Source organism: Arctopsyche grandis, chromosome 12, assembly GCF_051622035.1.
Source record: "Arctopsyche grandis isolate Sample6627 chromosome 12, ASM5162203v2, whole genome shotgun sequence".
NCBI classification, from domain to species: Eukaryota; Metazoa; Arthropoda; class Insecta; order Trichoptera; family Hydropsychidae; genus Arctopsyche; species Arctopsyche grandis.
The window spans coordinates 18643990-18664122 of record NC_135366.1 but is presented as its reverse complement, the minus strand read 5'-3'; the positions used below and the strand labels follow the sequence as shown (position 1 = coordinate 18664122).

The following is a 20133-nucleotide window of genomic DNA, read 5'->3' as shown; positions in this document are numbered from 1 at the left end:
ATACAAATTAAAACTTCCAAATAATTATAGGTATAAAACATTAACACAACTTTAGGGTTTCGCCTGCGTTCAACATTCGGCAATTTGCAAAGTTGAATTTAGTCTAAAAATTTATTACCTTTCGCGTCTTAATCTTGAATGATTGTTGTTTGAAACTTGTCAGTTTATAATGGCGCATATTTTCAAACGGCGAGGTCTGAGGGGTCTCAAATATTTCATTATAAACGATATGTGGTGTTACTAACTTAACCCTAAACTAACCCGACCCCGCAGTTAGAGGTGCTATAAACGCATGGGAGCACCTGAAAGATTAAATTCAAGCAGTGACCTGCCCATAAATTGTTAACGCAAACAATATAGACTAATTTGTAGCGCGCGCTGAATTCGAGTAATTGTATTAAACTTTACATGTCTAGTACTGCATACATACATAGGTATCTCTTCAGACGAAGGCAACAAAACAGACACTAGTTTTCACTTTTTTTTGGTTTTGTTATCGAACGCTTTGTGGATATATAGTCAGTCACGGTTGTGAACATTCCATTCTTCGGTTTTTCACACTCGGTCGACTCCAGCATCGCTTTTGCCCGTTTTCGATTTTGCGAAATCCCACGAAGGCGGTGGCGAACGGGTCAAAAACTACATGGAAGGCTCTTTGCAGCTCTTCTCGGTGTTTCCCAAAGTTCGTTCGAAATTCTTGCGTTGAACAACTGGGGCAAAGTTCCCCGAGCTCGGCTCAAGATTCGCTCGTCGGGTTATCTGAGAAATTTAAAGCTGTACCGCGATAATGTCGAAATTTTTAGTTTCGCCACGCAAAACTTTAGGGGCTGCGCTGTATAAAATTTGCGTAATACTACACAGCCGAGAGATTTATTCGCCGGGAAACCGTTACAGATTGGAAAAGTCAATGTCAAACTTAATTAATCGATAAAGTTGTACGTCGCACGGACTTGCTTCGAATTCGACTTTGATATTGAGATTTGTTGATGAAAAGTTTTTTAATATTGAATAAAAGAATACGTTCAGAAAAAAGATTTCAAAATTGATTTGCTTTCAATACGAATTTCAAACTCACTATCATGATGAATTCGAAGGATCAACTCAAATGATTTACCTAAATTTAAAAATCCACTTACATATGCATACGTATTTCATTTAATATCTATCGATAGACGGGTGTCGTGTCGTACCCGTTGATATTTAAAACGAATGGTTTTGGAAAGGAATTGATACACAACCCTTGACACTATTGTCGCTTGAACTGGGCCACACCGGGCAACTTGCGAGCAACATGATCGGCGACTTACATAGTTGCGCGACCAGATCAAATGTATGTATGGAGTATGTCACACCGGGCAACGCACTGGTTGCCCAAGCTATACAATCGGCCGATCAGTGAGATCTTGTCTGGTTTTCTCGGTGATTTTATTGCTCGAGTGATCATCAAGATCCATCAAAATTTATAGAATTGTACTTATGAACTTCTGATAATTGCAATACTTATCAGAAGTTTTTGAAATATCCATACTTGTCCATGAAAAAAAAACATACATCCTTTGTGTATCGAATATTTTTAAATTGGCAACCGATCAAATTAATGCTATAAACAAACGAATATGATTTCGATACTATATAAAAGTAAAAAGAAAATTATAATTATAAATAAATAGTATAATTAAAACCCATTATTATTTTAGAAAGACCTTGAGATGATTTCATACAACACTTGCTCACTGATACACCTTGTTACATATGTATGTACATACATCCCAACACATATGTACATACATGGCAATCATAAACAAAATATAAATAGATTTTAATAAATTATAACAAATTAAACAAAAATAATATACATATGTGTATCGATAATATATAATTTAATTAATTGAGTATTTTGCGTAAGTGCATATTAAATGACGAGCACATTTCATCACGTTGTAATAAAGCTTAGCGAAATTCTAATTTGCACACAATGACTATCATATCGCATACGCATATAATAAAAGAATCACTCTCACACGAATAACGATCCGCACTCGACATTATTAAATCGCACATTCAGAGGAATTTAATTATTCATTTTGATAAACAATAAAAATAACAATAAGAAAGCGAGCTTAAATGGTCCGTGTACGAATTTCCCCGACAGAGACCATTTTTTTTCGCCATTATGTGCGATATTACTACCGCACACATACATAGTACATACATACATACATAATATTATAATACATATACTTCACTTTAAAAGTCGCGTTCATAATACTCGTATTTGTTTTGTGACCTAGAAACTTTACACGCGGAATTAATTCCGTACTCAAGTGGCAGCCTTAATCACTGCAAAGCACCACCATTGTATTAAATACAATAATTTCTCAAATGTGTGAGTATGTATTATACGAGCACAATAACGTGAGGATATCACGTAGAATATCTTAATGCGATAACATACCCAAAGAGCGACTAATTAAATGGATTTTTCAATGATAAGACTAATAATGTGAAAGTAAATATGATTTAAATATTATTTTTTTAAATTAATTTTACTGATATATATGCATGATTTAAGATTTTTAGATCTAAAACTTATTATATTTCTATACGAGATCTTATATGCATGTATATATGTATGTATATATATGTATGTATATGCAATGTAGATCTGTTAAAAATTCGCGGATAAAACCTACGATTTTACGGAGAGGTGTACGTGAAAGTACGTTTATGTATTACGAACTCAAACCCTGCTCAACCTGTTTTTATTTAATAATAGAAGCACTTTTTGAATTAGAAAACAGAAGAAACCCTACCCAATATTAAAAAATAAACAGTTTTTTTTATTAATCAAAGGTAAAGCAGAACTACCAATGAATATGTGACTCCTAGGTCGATCGTTTCCAATCGGAATTTGTCAAATTACATGATTACATTGAAATGGTTCCAAAAAATTGGCAACGCTGTTCTATTTCTCACAAAATTCGAGTTCGCTGATTTATAAAATGCTTAAAATTTATCCATAGATGTCATAGATGTGAAATTCAGAGATTTTTATATTTAAAAAAATCCTGCAAAAATGCATATTGATCAAAATGTATCCATAGATGTTTATGTGATGCTCAGTAAAATTACTGTATAAATTGTTTCTCGATGCTGTAATTGGCCAGGAAGGCGCATTGGGGCTTACCCGTTAGGCCTTCCTGGTATATATATATATATATATATATATATATATATATATATATATATATATATATATATATATATATATACATATATGTATATATATATATATGTGTGTGTGTGTGTGGGATTATTTATTTATTTATTTAAGAATACTTGGGAAAGGCGGCAACGCCGATGGACCCAAGGGGTTTGAAAATACAGTAGTAATGAAAAAACAAAATAAAAAAATACAACAAAGAAAACCGAAAAGAAAATATTAACCACTCAAAATTCATGAAAATAAAATAAACAAGAGAGAATACAAAAGATAAACTTAACCCATTTATTTTTAAGGAAATCATCAAGTTTATTTTAAAAAGGGGTCTAGTTACCACTCTTGAAAAGAAGGATTCTCTATTTTGTAATAAATATCTTTATGGAGTTAGGTGTATGTATATGTACATACATATGTATGTAAATAGTAAAAATATATCTATATACGAATAGCGAATAAAATACATACAAACTATAAAGCAAAGTTTATGTTTTAATTGAAATAAATCGACATATTGAAAATTTGCAATCGGAATTGAAACTTTCAGAACAAGAATAAAATTCAATTAAATTTTTTTGCTCAAATACATACATACATAAGCAAATTTATTTCTCCATGAATATTTAAAGCAATACGAATTTTCAGTCTGATAATTTTGCATAAACGTGCCGATAATTTGAAAGACCTCCATTCTTCGATAACCGCACGCCGAGCCGAAAAGAGAGCGAAAAGAAACCAAACGGCTAAACCCATTTATATAATTGATCGCACTTGCTTAGAAGTTCCGGTCTAATTTTCGCAAGTTTCAACCCTCTCCGAGCTGAAATATACGACCATCACGCAATAAAAGATCGCCCCTTTGAAACTGCCGACCTGTTCGAAATCTCCATTTTTGACATACCTCCTTTACATTTCACTTACGATTACAATTCAGGAAAAAGTTTGCCTCTTATTTTAAATCTGATCTATCGACAGCATAAATACGGAGAAGTTACGGCCGGTTAGTTCGCGTGTTGCCTTCGCCAACTTTTCGCTCTCTACTATTACATCCATCAAAGCTGTCGATATTATTTCTTCGAGGTCTGCCGCAACGGCCTGTTGCCGGATTCGTTGGTGTCTTATTTGTTTTAGTTCTGTTCTTTTTTCTTCTTTTTGTTGTTGTTCCGTCGGATATACGCTTCGTCTGCTATCGCAAATTCAATAGGTGAATTGTTGATGATTTTCAGAACGTGCACGAAACAATATGATGGATGTGAAGACACATGCATAAACACTTATACCTATTATCTACTCGATTTGCATTTTTCGATTTTTCTTTTAATAAGTCATACATGCAGTTGTATTCTTACTTTCATAGTCTATCAGAGAATACAAATATTTTTTCAAAAACAGGATTATTTTTTTTATTATTTTGAAAATACACTTTGGTTATCATGATTCACCCTCCCTCACTGAAGTGGGGTATGCGAGTGTCCCAATTTTTACGTTTTCGTAATAACTATGTGGTTTTCAAAGCTATATGTACACCCTATATTTCTTGCATTCCTAGAATGAACTACAAGAAATTTATTTTAATAGATTTTGTATGATTTAGAAAAGGGGTATATCTTAAAAAAAAAAATTTCTACGTTCCAAAGTATGATTTAAAGGCGGTAGCGATAAGTCGTGTTTTTCATTGTTCGCTTGCATATTCTTGTTGATTGATGAATCAATATGAGAGAAAGAGACAGCTATATTTTCGTAGGCTATTGTTTTCGTCGCTTTCGGCGGGTGGCTATTGAGTCGTGCAGTGTTGATGCTTGTCGTTATTTTTTAATACAAAAATAGTCAAAAACATGCTATAGGACTAAAATTTTTTTATAATGTGATCTATAAAATGATTAATAAGATATATATTGAAACCATTTGTATTGAAAACAGCTGTAATTTGATTAAAAAATACTGGGGTCTTACTCGACCCCGGTTAGGAACACTCGTTCGATCTCGACGCTCCGTCCTTCAAAGGTTAAACGTAGATTGAGACGGTCCAGATCACGGAAAATCTGGAAAATCAATGCAATAGCGTACTAAATACTAGCTCTCCAGGTAATTACTTTTAAATGAGGCACCCTGATTTATTAAGTTTGTGATTTTTCTATAACTTATCGCCCCTACACGATTTAGTTAAATTGAGTTTTATTCCTGTTTTCATACAAGTTGATAATAGATTTTACAAAGGTTATCAGTTTTAGCTGGAATTTCATATTGCGTATTAATTTTTTCCAAAATCAACCGTTGAAATATCAGTAGGCACAAAATTAGTGGAAAATATAAGCCAAAAGAATTTACAATTGACAATCACCACAGCATAGCTCAGTGGTTAAGCCATTGTTTAGAGGTTCAAATTCCGGAAAGAAACGAGTAATTATTCGATTTATACAGAAAGAAGCAACATAGTCGATGGATCCCAGTGTTTTGTTTGTCAATAAAAATAACAAAAAAATAAAATAAAAACAAAAACTATTAGAAATATAATAAAATAATTACAATACGAATGAAAAGAAAGAAAATTTAAATAATGGAAATATAATAACTACAAAACTCATTTCCCATACCAAACTCATTTTTAGGAAAGTTTAGGAAATCATCAAGTTTATTTTGTAAAAGTCAGTAGACATTTAGACTTTCGAAATTTTTAGCACTTCGAAAAGAAAGAAGCTCTAATTTTTAATATAAAAAATATCCTTTTGAAGTCTGAAATTATGACTTCTCAAATCGAATGCTTTTGTTGAACATCAGGAGATTAATTATAATACAATTATAATTTTTTGAGAACAATTATGAATATTGATCATTTTTTTACATTCAGTCCACTTAGTTAATTGCAATTTTCAAAAAAATTATTTTGGACATACATATCACGATAGTGCTCTAAGGAAGTGGTGTAGTATCTCGAATTCCCAGACCGTATTAAATAGTCCTACCTCACGTAAATCGAAATATTTTTCAAGTAATTTAATTTGACAAATACATATGTATGGGCATACAAAATTGTAAGACCAATTTGTTTTCAATCACCTTTCTATATGTATGTACATATTCATTCTACTTGGGTAAATTTTTGACTTAATTGTAAATAAGTGTATGTGTGTTATTAGCGACAGGAAACAAAGCGGTCACATCCCGTATTTACAGTTGATTACTAGCCGTTTTCCCAGCGTCTCGCATTGTTCTCGCGCCGTTACGGACACGGCAGTTTTTCCGGCTTAGCCACGCCTCGCTTTTCCGCAGACAATTTCAAAGATACGTTTCGCCGACAAAAACGGCGGATTCACGCTCGACATGGCGTTAAGAATTTTCGGTTTAATTACACCTCACACTCGCATTACACTTCCGCTTGTATGAATATTGGCGTCACGTGATCGAACCGCACTGCCCGTATTGTTCATTGTTCCCAATGTTATATATGTATAATATATACAGTTCGCTTTCATGCGGAATTGAACTGTGTATGTACCTACATATGTGTTTGTGTGGGTGTCTAGGAATTTTTTTCGTATTTTTCAGCGTGCGGTTTACGATGGCGTCAAAAGATTACGCGAGGATTCGCCAAAGTTAATCCTGAATTTTGCGACACATTCGATGGAAAAATCGGTGGAATTTACGTGTGTAAAAATTGAGAATGACGTTAAAGCTTTTTTATTTTTAATACATGTATATAAATATTATATTGACATATGTATGTTTGATCCCTGATTATTATAAAATTAAACTTTAATTAAACTATACCGTGTTCGTTTTGTGTTTAGTCATTCAAACTGATTTGATATTTAAACTATCAACATGTATTATTTGATGAAATTTAATTCAAAATTTTTACAAAATGAATCATTTTTATTATATTTTATATTAAGGATTGTAAATAGGTTTTTGAGCTCTTTTTCCTATTATGCTGTAGATTAAAATTAGAATAATATAATACTATGATTACTAACCAAATTAAATTAAATTGTAAAATAGAAAATGATCAGTAGATCAGTAGCTATTAAAATAGATATAAGATGTATTGTGAACACAATTTCGTAATAATAAAAAGCATTTAAAAATCAAATCAAATTATATTTTAAGCCATAAGTATATTATATAAAATATCAATTAATTAATTTTAAGAAATCCGATGTTATAACTTTACATATGTACATATTATTTATAGTATTGTTGGTTTACATTAGGCATGAAAAAGTGGGTCGTATTTTAATAATTATGTGATAAAATTTCAATGGAAAAATCGAGTAGACGACTCTTCACATATGTATGTATGTACATACATACATATGTGCATATGTATGTATATGATAATATTAGTATTCAAACGAGATGCACGAAACATCATATTTTTCCTTTGAAAATAAAAAAATTAAATCTCGAGAAACTCAAGTGGGACGAAACGGCGTAGGAAATCTTTTGAATATCATCAAATATGTACTTATGTGTAATACATCTTGAATTAATATCAAAATTGTACTTAATTTAAAATAAGCAAGCGAGTATAAAACGCGAGCTACCGTTCAATTTTGTTAAATTAATAATTCAGCGTAGAAAAATACAAAAAGGATTATTTTAATAAAAACCCTCCATACTATCTCTTGCGAGGAGCATCTGGTACATCTGGTACATCTTGATATATGAGGATATTTCGTAAATAAAGAGGCTTTAGCTCCCGCGATGATTAAATCCAAAAAAATAACATTTAATTTCCCTAAAATATTGTATTTTTTAATCCTACATACTCCCACATACGCACACAATATTCACGATAAAAATTTTATTTCATAAAATATCTTACCTTGACATTGTGACGGCGTAATTACCAGCGTAACTCCGAAGACGATGACAGCCAAATATCGCAGATCCATCACACTCGTTTCACACATCATGATGATATTTTGAATACGTAGGTACAAAAAAACACTATATAATAATTTAAATAAATTTGGCACAAACACTTTACGATAAACAAGTCTGTTTAAAATTTAGCACATTTTTTTAAACGTCCGTTGAATGATTGAACGTTACGAAAAAAATTGACATAATTTTGGCAATGTAGGAAGCTCTCGTACTGTATACATTATATATACTTTTTTTATTTCAGTATCACCACTCTTTTTTATCCGGCGCGGTGCACGAATGTCACGCGTGATAAATCGGAGGCTTCATCGTAAAATCTGAAACAATAAAAAATAATATATAAATTTACTACAGGCGTAAAATGTAACTGAAAATATATCGAGCGTGTTTAACACATCGCTCCTATCCTCATATTAAACACTACATATACATACATATGTATAATATAATACATAGAGCGCTATAACTGGAGACCAGTTTTACTAATTTTAATATAGGAAAAAGCATACAAGACATGGGATGATTTTAAGCTACAAATTTATCATTTTGATTTAATATGCAAACAATAATTTAATATTGCCAATTCAATAAAATCTTTTGGTGTGAAAATTTCCTTAGAAACATTTTTTTTATAACTCAAACTTGATATTATTTCAAAATGAATAAAACTTTAGTTTGAAAAGATTTGACTTGTGGGTATTTTTTGACTACGTTTCCAATCTCATTATGCATGTATTGTACAAGTAGGTGGTAAAAAAAAACTAGTTAAATATATGTTAGGTAGAGTTACTGGCTTTCCCGAATGAGGATATTGAAAGTGTGAAAAACTTGAAGTGGGAAAGGAATCAATTGGGTATTGTGTCGGATTACCCGCGAAATAGGGGAGAAGAAAAATCGTGCGGGAAATTGAGTGAAAAGTGATTCGAGCCTCGCACATATCCATTGTGGAGGGGTTTTTCCCTCAACCTACACATACAATACTCACACACACACAAAACACAGCGTACAAAACTTTTACACTTTTGTTATTCGACATAACCAATCTAATGTTGCCAAGTGACGACTTATTGAAAGGTTAAATTTATAATAAAATTCGAGTGGTGGCAGCTGAAAATATAAAGAAATTATTACCAAACCCTCCCTCCCCTCATAGTCGTTCGCGAAACTTATAATAAACGTCGTTCGCTGCTGGCGACAGCAATAAATAACCGCTTTATGAGCTACTGGAGAGAACAATAACTCCAAAATATATGGAAGGGGGGTTTTTTTGTCATAATTTCATCCCTAACATCGACTTGGTACGCCCACCTCAGTCGGGAAATGCAGTCACAGCTCGTGCAAAAAAAGCGATAACGCACATACGCACTGATTTAATGCAAAATTTGGAATAAAACGTTGGAAATAACGGCGTGTATATCACAAGCAATGTGTGAAATACCCACATTTTACATGAAATATACCGAAACAATATATATTACTTAAGAACAGTGGGTGAGTATATTATTGAAATTTTGGGAGTGTTTGTGAGTGAATTCATTTTACAAGTACATAATTATTTACTTAATTGACAAAACAAATATATAAAGGTGATTTGAGGTTTATTTATATACATATTTTATGTCTGAATCTAAATGCTTCTCGGAAAATTATTGATAGTTGCACATAATCATTCACAGCCATTCCACTGTTTGTCTCTGTTTTGGGCAGACCTCATTCATCTTTATTAGAATTATAAAATAAAAAAAACATTGATAGATACCAACAGAAATAATTCTTTTCGCGAGGCACCCCTTATATACACGTGCCTCACAGATGCGAGAGGGGCAATTCAGTACGCTGCGCTTAACGGTCAGCGTGAGAATGACATTCGCCTTGGAATGACGGCTTTAATTCAGTCGTTATTATTTTTATTCCTTGCACTTATTTTATATTATTCGACGTTTAATACATGATAAAAAGATTTTTGTAGCTAATTACAAATTTTGCATTATTTTAACTTAAAACACTCATTTTTAAGTGGACGCTTGGCGTCCAGCACATTGGCTAGCGAATTTTTTAGCACAGTAAGGCATGTGTTCAGAAGGTTTGGTTATAGTCATTAAAATGTATATATGTACATACATAAAATTAATTCCTTATTATTTTCTTCTTTTATTTCAATTATTATAAAATAAATAGACTAAAAGTTATTTAGATCCTAAATAATCGTGAAAATAATTTTTTGAGTCATCACAGTTTTGGTAGCATTAAATGTACCCATATATTACTTCTAATACTCAATATATTTTTAGCTATATTAGAAATCGATGGATAGGTTAAGTTTCTATATTTGATGTACATTTAAATTGAAATGAAAAACAAAAAAAATTATACCCCTTGTAGTGAAAATATCGAGGATTGGTTGAGTCTTAGCGGTTAATAAAACAGTTACCTTACATTACGCCATTCATTATTGTCTGGCATACAGAACCTGGTTTAAAAATAATATTTGTAATTTAATATAACGTCCAAAATCCGACTGAGTGACGGAACGTGAAGGAAAGCAACCCTTTTTAGCCACCGTAAAAGTTACAAAATAAACCGCGCATAAAAGTTTTAATTACGTCACGCTGTACGAGTTGTGTCAAAAACTTAATGCGTGTTTTTAAACCTCAACATTTTTAATGAATAAAAACTCAAATTAAACCTAACATCACATTACACAAAAATTAATTTTCATTATTTCAAAAATACGACTCGAAGAACATCACAATCTCCCTCGAGACGAGTACATCGCTCTAAACACGCGGATAATTAAAACCACGTGAACTTTTTTTTCCCGACGCTAAATTTGAAATCCCCCGGGATTGATACGTAGCATTTTCATTTCGCGAAAATTAAAACGAGAGTCAAGAAGACGACGACGACGCTTTCGATGCGCGAATGAAAGCGTTCAAATTTAATAATAAGCGGTGGGGAAATTTTCCGAATAAATTATTGCGGGGTGGGGGGCGAGACGTAACGAAATGATGGATGTCGGCGTTCGTCACATTGTAAGGGTTATTTGAAAATTCTCGGAATTCGACGTTAACGTTTTGACTGCGCGGCGACCTATTTTGCGTACGTCTCTGCCACACCGCGAAAGGGTGAGGATCAACGATGTGCACGAACGTGCGCGTTAGTGCGAGCACGCATATACATATACGTGATCGGTACGCCAAATTGGACACAATTTTTTTCGTATATTCGATGAAATCGCGGGGGTGAATCGCACTTCTCAAACGGTGGTACGATGACTTTGAAAAAAAAATCCAAAAATGTACATATGTTTGTATATGACATGTGTATGGAATCAATCTTCATTGTGTATGATTCGAATAGACGTAAATGATTTGAAATTGATATACATACATATGTACATATTACCTGCATATATATATATATATATATATTTTATTTATTTTAATATACAAGTATACCACAGAGTCTTTACAGGTCACCCCAATATGACACTGTGGCCAGACAATACATAAAAGATCAAATACATAAGAAAAAATAAAACAACAATAATAGAAAAACAAATAAAATAAAACATTTAAAAAATTGTACATAAAAATTAAAAATTGAAAAATTGAGAATTAATAAATTGAAAAATCAAAAATTAAAAAAAAAAAAAAATGAAAAATTACAAATTGAAAATAATACACAAAAAAAACACATATATAAATAGTTTAAATTGAATTAAAAGTAAAAAACAGTAAAAATACGGATAGATTATCCGGTGAAATATTGAAAATATCAATGTGATTGCTGACCAAATTCAAGCAGCGTAAGACTCGAGCGATTGGTGAAAAAGCAAGAACATTAGTTCTTGCTTTAATAGTTTGGAACAATGGACGCAATCGATAATCAATGAGGCGAGATGGAACCCAAAATTTCATTTCTTCCAATATAGTTGGGTTGTAAATATCACCTCTTAATAATTTGAAGAAATGACACACAAGATGCATATCCCGCCGATGAGATAGGGAACTATAGCCAACAGAACCTTGTACAAAAGCACTAGGAAACAGTTGAGGGTAGTATCCAAACTCCCTCATATATAGATAGCGGAGGAACTTCCTTTGAACTCTTTCAATTTTTAGAGAGTGAGTTAATTCACTGGGACTCCATATAATGGCATCAGATTCCAAAATGCTTCGGACCAATGCGTTATAAAGAAGACGCAAAACTCTTAAATCATTGAAATTGTGAGCATTGCGTAAAACGAAACCCAGCATCTTTGAAGCTTTATTGCACATATTGGAAATATGGATACCAAACTTCCATCTGCTCTCAAACGTAACGCCAAGGTCTTTTTTGGATAATGTTCTACACAGTGGAGTTCCACCAAGATTATACTGATATAAGGTGGGGTTAGAAGACCGAGAAAAAGACATAATATTGCATTTACTAACGCTAAGAGGTAAATGATTATTAGTCGCCCAGCACCATAAAGAGTTCAAATTACTCTGAAGGACCTCACAGTCAGAAACACTATCAATTTTCATGAATAACTTGAGGTCATCAGCATATAGTAAAAAATTTGAATCTGAAAGTACCGAGCCAATATCATTCACATATATTAGAAACAGTAAAGGTCCCAAATTAGAGCCTTGGGGCACGCCAGAAGATGTGAGGTATACTTCAGAGAAATGGCCATCAAAACAAACAAACTGACGACGATTACTTAAATAAGAAGTAAAAAAATCAGTAAGATTATCCGATAGACCAAAATTGGCCAATTTCTTAATAAGTATTGAATGATCAACCTTATCAAAAGCTTTAGCAAAATCGGTATAGATCACATCAACTTGATGCCCTGCATCTAGCGATTTAGTAATGAAGTTTGAGAAAGACAAAATATATATATATATATATATATATATATATATATATATATATATATATATATATATATATATATGTATGTATGTAAGTATATACAAAAATAGGTTTATAACTAAGAGCCATTTAAAAGATGCTGCCAAACTGTAAGATGCAGTGAAAATAGCAAGATACTAAAGGAAATAACAAAAGGGGCAAGTCCACAAGGACATTGGTTGTGGCCAGAATAGCCAGAAGCAGAGATCTGAGTCGAAGTTCTTTCAGCCACTTATATACTCAAAGCTTGAAGCCAACCAGAACTTCTGGAATGCGATACTCACCTCCTACGATTTTTATGAAAATATTTCCAAGTTGAGCGTCTCCACGACAGGTTAAGGAATTGAACCCTAAAGAGCCCATCTCGAATTCAATCAGAAATAAATATGGGTTGACACGTTATGAACAGATTCGACATTCTATGGATGCTTTTCAAATAAAAATAGACCGCTCCATTAGTATTCAAAGTAAGAGAGCAAAAAACCATGATTTTTCGAAGAAATTGACAATAGTGAACCATTTTAGGGCGAAAAACTTTTTACTCGGACGTCACTTGAAAGTTGCTACGTGACGAGTAACGAGATTTCATATGAAATCATTGTTTTTTGGATGCAGAATCAATGCATTGATGTATGTATGTTTGTAACTAAGTATAAATGAATAATTTCATTGAAATACGAAAAATTGGTTTCTTTTGAATACTGCGACTACTTTGTGTTCTACAATATATTATAAACTTTCCCATTTTTCGTCTCTTCTTAGCGAACCAATTTGTTAAAGCAAGATATGTATATATGATAGCTAACTATACAATGCATTGTTTTTTTTCATTTTTTTTTTATATTATTCATTTTACTTTCGAAAAGTTTTTACATCTACATGTATGTATGTAGTATGTATGTATATTAAATAAACATCAGACAACCAAAACCTTACATAAAATCAAACACAATAAAACTCATGATGTGATAAGCATCAAATTAAGCATGGCCATACTCGAACTACATACATACATACATACATTTACAATATATATATATATATATATATATATATATATATATATATATATATATATATATTATTTAATACACCATGTTTCACAAGACAATAGCGATTGATAGTTAGATAAAACGCGTTATTTACGACACGAAAACATTATATTTTATTAACAACAAAGAATGCATTGAAAAAGTGCGTAAAGGTTAAATCCACATCGACAGCACAATGAAAATAAATACGTTTCGCGAACAAACTTATCAGTCGTAAATTTGCACGTAAACAAATTATTTATTATTATTGTATTAAAATATACGTCAGATGCAAACACTGGGATATTTGATCTCATACTTTTTTTATGGAATTTTTAAATTCCTGTTATGGAATTTTTAAATTCCTGTTATGGAATTTTGACTGCGTACAAAAGCTCGTAACGTTTTATAATCCCATAAATTCAACACGCACAGTACGTTTGCCCGAAATATAAATTAATTTAACACCGACGGATTATACGGATAAATGCACTGCACGCTTTTGATTTATTCATATTTTCAATGTTGTAATAATCTCAACAATATTTTATAATTTAGACAAAATTGCGCAAGATCGATTTATTAGACGTCAATAAATAATACGAATACCCGCTTGAAATTCGAGAAACGCTCAAAAATTTCCTAGTCACAAGTAACATTGAACCCAAAACACAATACAAGGTATGTACATACACGCGTACTAGCAGAGATAGAGGCAAATTTCGTAAGCTGTTGCACAGCAAACCCAGTGGGAGGCTGTCAACGTAATGATCGTTTAATAAAGGCAAGGATTATGTACGTTAAAATATAAAATACGACACCGAGGGCAACATCAGTGAACAGGTTAAAAGCAAGTATGTACATATGTATGTACGTATATACAATAGGGATAGGGCGAATGCGAGAGCAGGGGAAGAGAATAAAAATTGAAATTAATTGGCTGCGGGTTCAACAAATTGGCATTTTGAACCGGGCGGTCGCATAAATCTTTCACACAGTAGAAATATCGACATTTAATTCAAATTTATCTCGTCACCGGTTAAAAGGTTCCACCGCAGATAAACCAACCCCCATCCCTTGCACGGGACCCCATAGAATACGGCTGCAAATAATTGGCTGTAAATTGGCTACCGTCTCTTATATTATACATTCAATTAAATTCGGAGCAAACAAACACGCGCACCACCGTTGAACTATCGCTGACGGCGGATCAAACGTGTGCCGTTCGATTTTATACTGAATTTTGATTGGTCGATTCAAATCGCGTACCAGCAATCAACGCACTATTCATTTATTACATCGTATTTTATTTTTCACGTTATGTAAAGTCATTAGATTACATGTGCCTATGTCGGGTTTCAATCGATCTGTTAAGGTTTTGTGTGAATTCAATAAAAAAGGGATGAATAGAGTTAAATCGACTAGAAGACAGAATTTTCAATTGATTCAATTCGATTAAAAATCTATACGCCAGTGCTTCCATGTGTGTGTATTAATGTCAATGCGGTAACTCTCTTTTCAAGGGAAAATTGAGAAAACTTCTTTCGCTGAAATATTTTTTTGGGTCAAGAGCAAAAGCTGATTAGATTTTTAGGTCACCATATAAGTGCCATTAGATATATTCATAATACATATGTAGATATATGTATAGGACAATAAATAATTTATTTATGTAATTATATTATCTTATTAATGATACATATGTACATTTAATATATGTAGTATTAAATTTTATAGAAGGTATGGGTCTTCCTCGTTCCACCAACTTGAAATCGACTCGTTTGTCCAACTTTTTCGGTGTATTTCGCCGTCGAGTTTGGTAAACAAATACACAAATATGAAAATGGTTAACACAGTGAAATACTTATTTTACGAGGTAAAAATGAACTATTAAAAAATAGTAAGAATTGTTTTTAAATATGTTGAAGGTATGTTAATTGCTTAAAAATCTATGAATGATCGCAATATGTCTTGTATATTAAATATATTACTTACATGAATACAAAATAAAATTGTAAGCAATATTCAAGCAAACGAAAAGTAGAGAGAACGAAACTCGAAAAATTGCAAGTCGGTGGAAAATCCAATATATTGATTTATACAATAATCATATTGTTCAAATCGCACTAGAGTTGTACATGTTAGTTTTTAAATAGTAAATTACATATTAATTTTAAAGGAATAACACATTTTTTACATATCATCATTCCATTTGCTTCTTTTTTGAGCAACTCTCATCCATCTCATCCCACATTTTTTTATAAATTCATCCACCCATCATCCTTATAGCCTTCGTTTACCCTTTAATATTCCTTCGGGTACCATTCCAGCATTTCTTTTTTTCACTTTTCATTCATTTCTTTAGCTATATGACTCGCCTTTTGTCATATAAATATTTTTACATTCTCCACTATATCCACTACGATGTCATGTTTCTCACCCATGTATTCCGCTTCCTATCTCTCCTCGTTATGCCGAGTATACAGCGTTCCATACTTCTTTGATTGCATTGGACTTGTGTAAAATTTTGGCGTTCAATATCAAAGTTTCACATCCATACGTCATCACTGGCAAAACACATTGATCGAAGATCTATATTACTTTAAGCATATTATACATATGTACATTATTTATATACAGAAGTAAATCAAAATCATATTTCAAACTTACGATTTCAAACTTACGATTGAACAGTTAGTTATCCATGATAGATGATGAGTTTGTAGAGAAAAAGCAATAAAATTGAATAAAACGCAAATAAAATCTAAATGGTATATTATGAGATATTTATAGAATACCGATCTGATAAAATATATACCCACTTCAGCGGATGATAAACTTATATATTCTGGGTAAAGATATAAAAATAATATGTTTACATATGTTTAAATTTAGTAGTGCACTTTGATCCAAAAAATTATAATCTATTAAGTATGTACATCTTTCATTATTGTTTGTATATACATATATAGGTACATATTATTTTTTCCTGTTATATTCTGTTTCCTTGTTTTATTCAAGTAAATAAATAAAATGTCCTTAAACAAAAATCTATAGATTAAAGATTAAAAAATTCAATTTCGTATACTTTGGAACATTTTGATAATGGGGATAGAGCTTCGAACGACAGCGCCAAGCAATTAACTTAGAAACCCGTTCGAAATTATACAGAACAGGTAGGCAAATAAGCGAGCTATTATCTCGAAAGTAAATATGTGGTACACGCACGTGCAACCGTACATTACAATACAACGAGCTACCAAATAGTCAAGCTACCGACAATAGGTGAAGGGAGAAAGTTTCCGCGTTCGTTTATTGTTTTCAAATTTGAGACGAGTCGGTCGATTCGTCAGGGAAGTGGAACGCAAACATTGTCAAATTGCACGGGTAGAGATAGATCTCCTTTATCAGAACGAAACTCAAAGATGTTCCCCTTACGTAGTATGTATGGATGAAATAACGTAACTGGAGTCGAACGGAGCACGCCACTGGCGAACTGGTTAAAGTTGAACCGAGACGAGACTATCTACCTTCGTCTCTCTCTCTCGTATTATTGAACAGGTGAGGCTTGCAGGGCCACTTTCACATTCGCCCGTGTCTTTCTGTTACGCGATTGAACCACAACTCGTTTTACTTCACGTTTATTATGTTCTTCTGACCTTCCGGAATTTTACTTTCCGTCGAGACTAGCGCGTTATTAATATCGTCTTTCGCACGCAGGTGGGGATTTTTCGGTTAACCTTTATGGGGCTATTTATGTGATATGTCGGTTAATTATAAAGGTAGTCACCGGAACGGTGACATTTATACGGAGGAGTGTTTTATGTTTGGAATCAATCTCAAAATTAAGAGGCGGCCTATGTTGAAATACTCGTTTGTGGTGAAATACTTATGAAATATTGCTATATGTACAATCCTGAAGTTTCCTCTGAAGAAATATCTGGTTAAAAAATTTCATTTCTCAGAATGAACTCTTCAATAAGCACTTTAAGCTAATTAAACGAAAATAAATTTAGAATATAAGCGTCTGGAATGAGAAAATGAGCTTTGAAAAAAATTGAAGGAAATAAAGCAATAAAGCATTTCAACGAGTAAAAACATTCAAGTAACGTACTACGTAGGTAAATTAGCAGTAAGGAAATGATGAAAATTTTAACAACATAATTGTGATAATTGGACGAACTTTTGCCTAATAAAATTAGCACACATGCGTAATATTTTGACAACCGTTACTTAATGAAGTTTTTTACTATATGAAATGAAACATTTAGACAAAAAATACTGCTGATTAATTGCCAAATTTTGTGAATTTTATTTAAATTATAAACACGAAACGGTTTATGAAATTACGGTTGCCAAAATATTCTGCATATGAAATGTTATTAGAAAATGAAATAAGTCGTAGACCATTTTGGATTCAAAATTGGGTTCACTTTAGAATGCAGTAATGTCTGGATTGAATCGTTTTATCGATAGATTGCTAAATTTAAAAAGAATATATTTCAAAATATCGAAATGAAAACTCGTTACGTAGTAGACCTGTGCATGTTAAATGTTTCGAACATATGTATGTACATATGTACAAAGCAAAGTAATAAGAATTTGGCGTCATATCTTTCTTCACTCTCTTACTTTCCATAAGTCTTATCATGATTATGCGTACGTATATTATATGGCATTAAACCATCAAAATCCAGACAGACGCTATCTTTTAAATATAATACCATAACATTACAAATTAAACATATTTTTTACAATGAAATAATCTAATTATGATTCTTGGGGTTGTAGTTAAAATAAAAATATGTAGGTTTTATATAAAATGGTAAAAATCTATGCATCTGCGTTAATTGGACATCTGTTGCTATTTTTCCATATTGATTCCTAATAGCCATGTTGAAAAAACAACAAATATACATAATAACAGGTTCGCGCAAGCATTTCGCTCGTTATTGATAAAATATCACTGTTTTCGTTGCAGTGATTTTAATGACGGCAAAATTTATTATTTGTTTTTGTTTTCGTCGAGCGTTTTATTGGTCGTTTTTCACCGAGAGATACGTTGTTTTTCTTCCGCTTTCCACGAACTCTATTTCTTGCTTTCTTCGCTTTCGTCCCGCGCAAGTAATAAAATAAAAAGCAATCCCTCCTCCACACAAATAGATAATAAAAATTCTACGGCGCAAACATAAGCTACTAATATTGTAAAATTCACTTGAGAAATGAAAGATAAATTACCACCACTAGTGTATATATATGTACATAGGTACAAACATTCTTCTTTTGAAAGTCACAGTAAATAATAACATTTTCAGTCAGCCTTTGAACGTGAGCTTTTTTTTTAGTTAGCTTTCTCGAATGTCGCGTTTGTTGAGTTGCCATCCTTTATTTCCAAAGAATGGTATGAAAAAATATCGAATGTCTCGATCTGTGAGAGATTCGTAGACAGCGCATCGAGTGTCAATTCAAAAACCTATGGCGAAATTCGCATTCCACACAACAATAAAGCTGACGTGTCATATTAAACACTCACTTTTCAGGTTTTACAGACGGCACAACAGACGAGGCATTAACCTTTAACCCTTTCGCCGTCTGAGGAGGGGGTGGGGCTTCGTTCATTATTCAAAAAACAAAATAGAAAAATAAAGGGAACAACAACACGGCGTCGACCCGTTTCGGCAGGTCCGTCCGATTATCCGACAAAGGGATCCGGTCGAACGCGACGTAACAACATTAGCGCGAATTTCCATGAATAAATCATAAGTCGGTGAATGGGGTCCCGTCCAGGGGTACAAAAGAGAAGGGCCGCTCGGGCACGTATGGAAACAATGTGCTCGGCTCGGTGATTTACCGTTAGGAGCCGACTTCCTGGTGCGGTCACCTCGAGGACCGTTTTCGATTGCCGGTACGGACCCGCTCCGGATCGCCTTTCATACTAATGAATCACGGACGGCGCATATTAATTCATATTTTGCGAACCGAGACTCCTTGTTCGGTCCCGGGACAGGGGTACTCAAGCGGCGGCTCGCGACCTATAACCGCACTTCTGGATAAAGAGCCACTAGATCGAATTAATGTCAAACGAATGGTACT

At 32.8% G+C, this 20133-nt stretch overlaps 1 protein-coding gene across 1 annotated transcript in view; it reads right to left on the bottom strand.

Moving 5' to 3' along the window:
- Positions 1–20133, bottom strand: part of LOC143919535 (uncharacterized) — a 158979-nt gene that overhangs the window by 110180 nt on the left and 28666 nt on the right. The window contains exon 3 of the mRNA XM_077441891.1: positions 8046–8424. Within this exon, the coding sequence (XP_077298017.1) occupies positions 8046–8136 (91 nt within the window). The 5' untranslated portion in view covers positions 8137–8424. The remainder of the gene's footprint in view (positions 1–8045; positions 8425–20133) is intronic.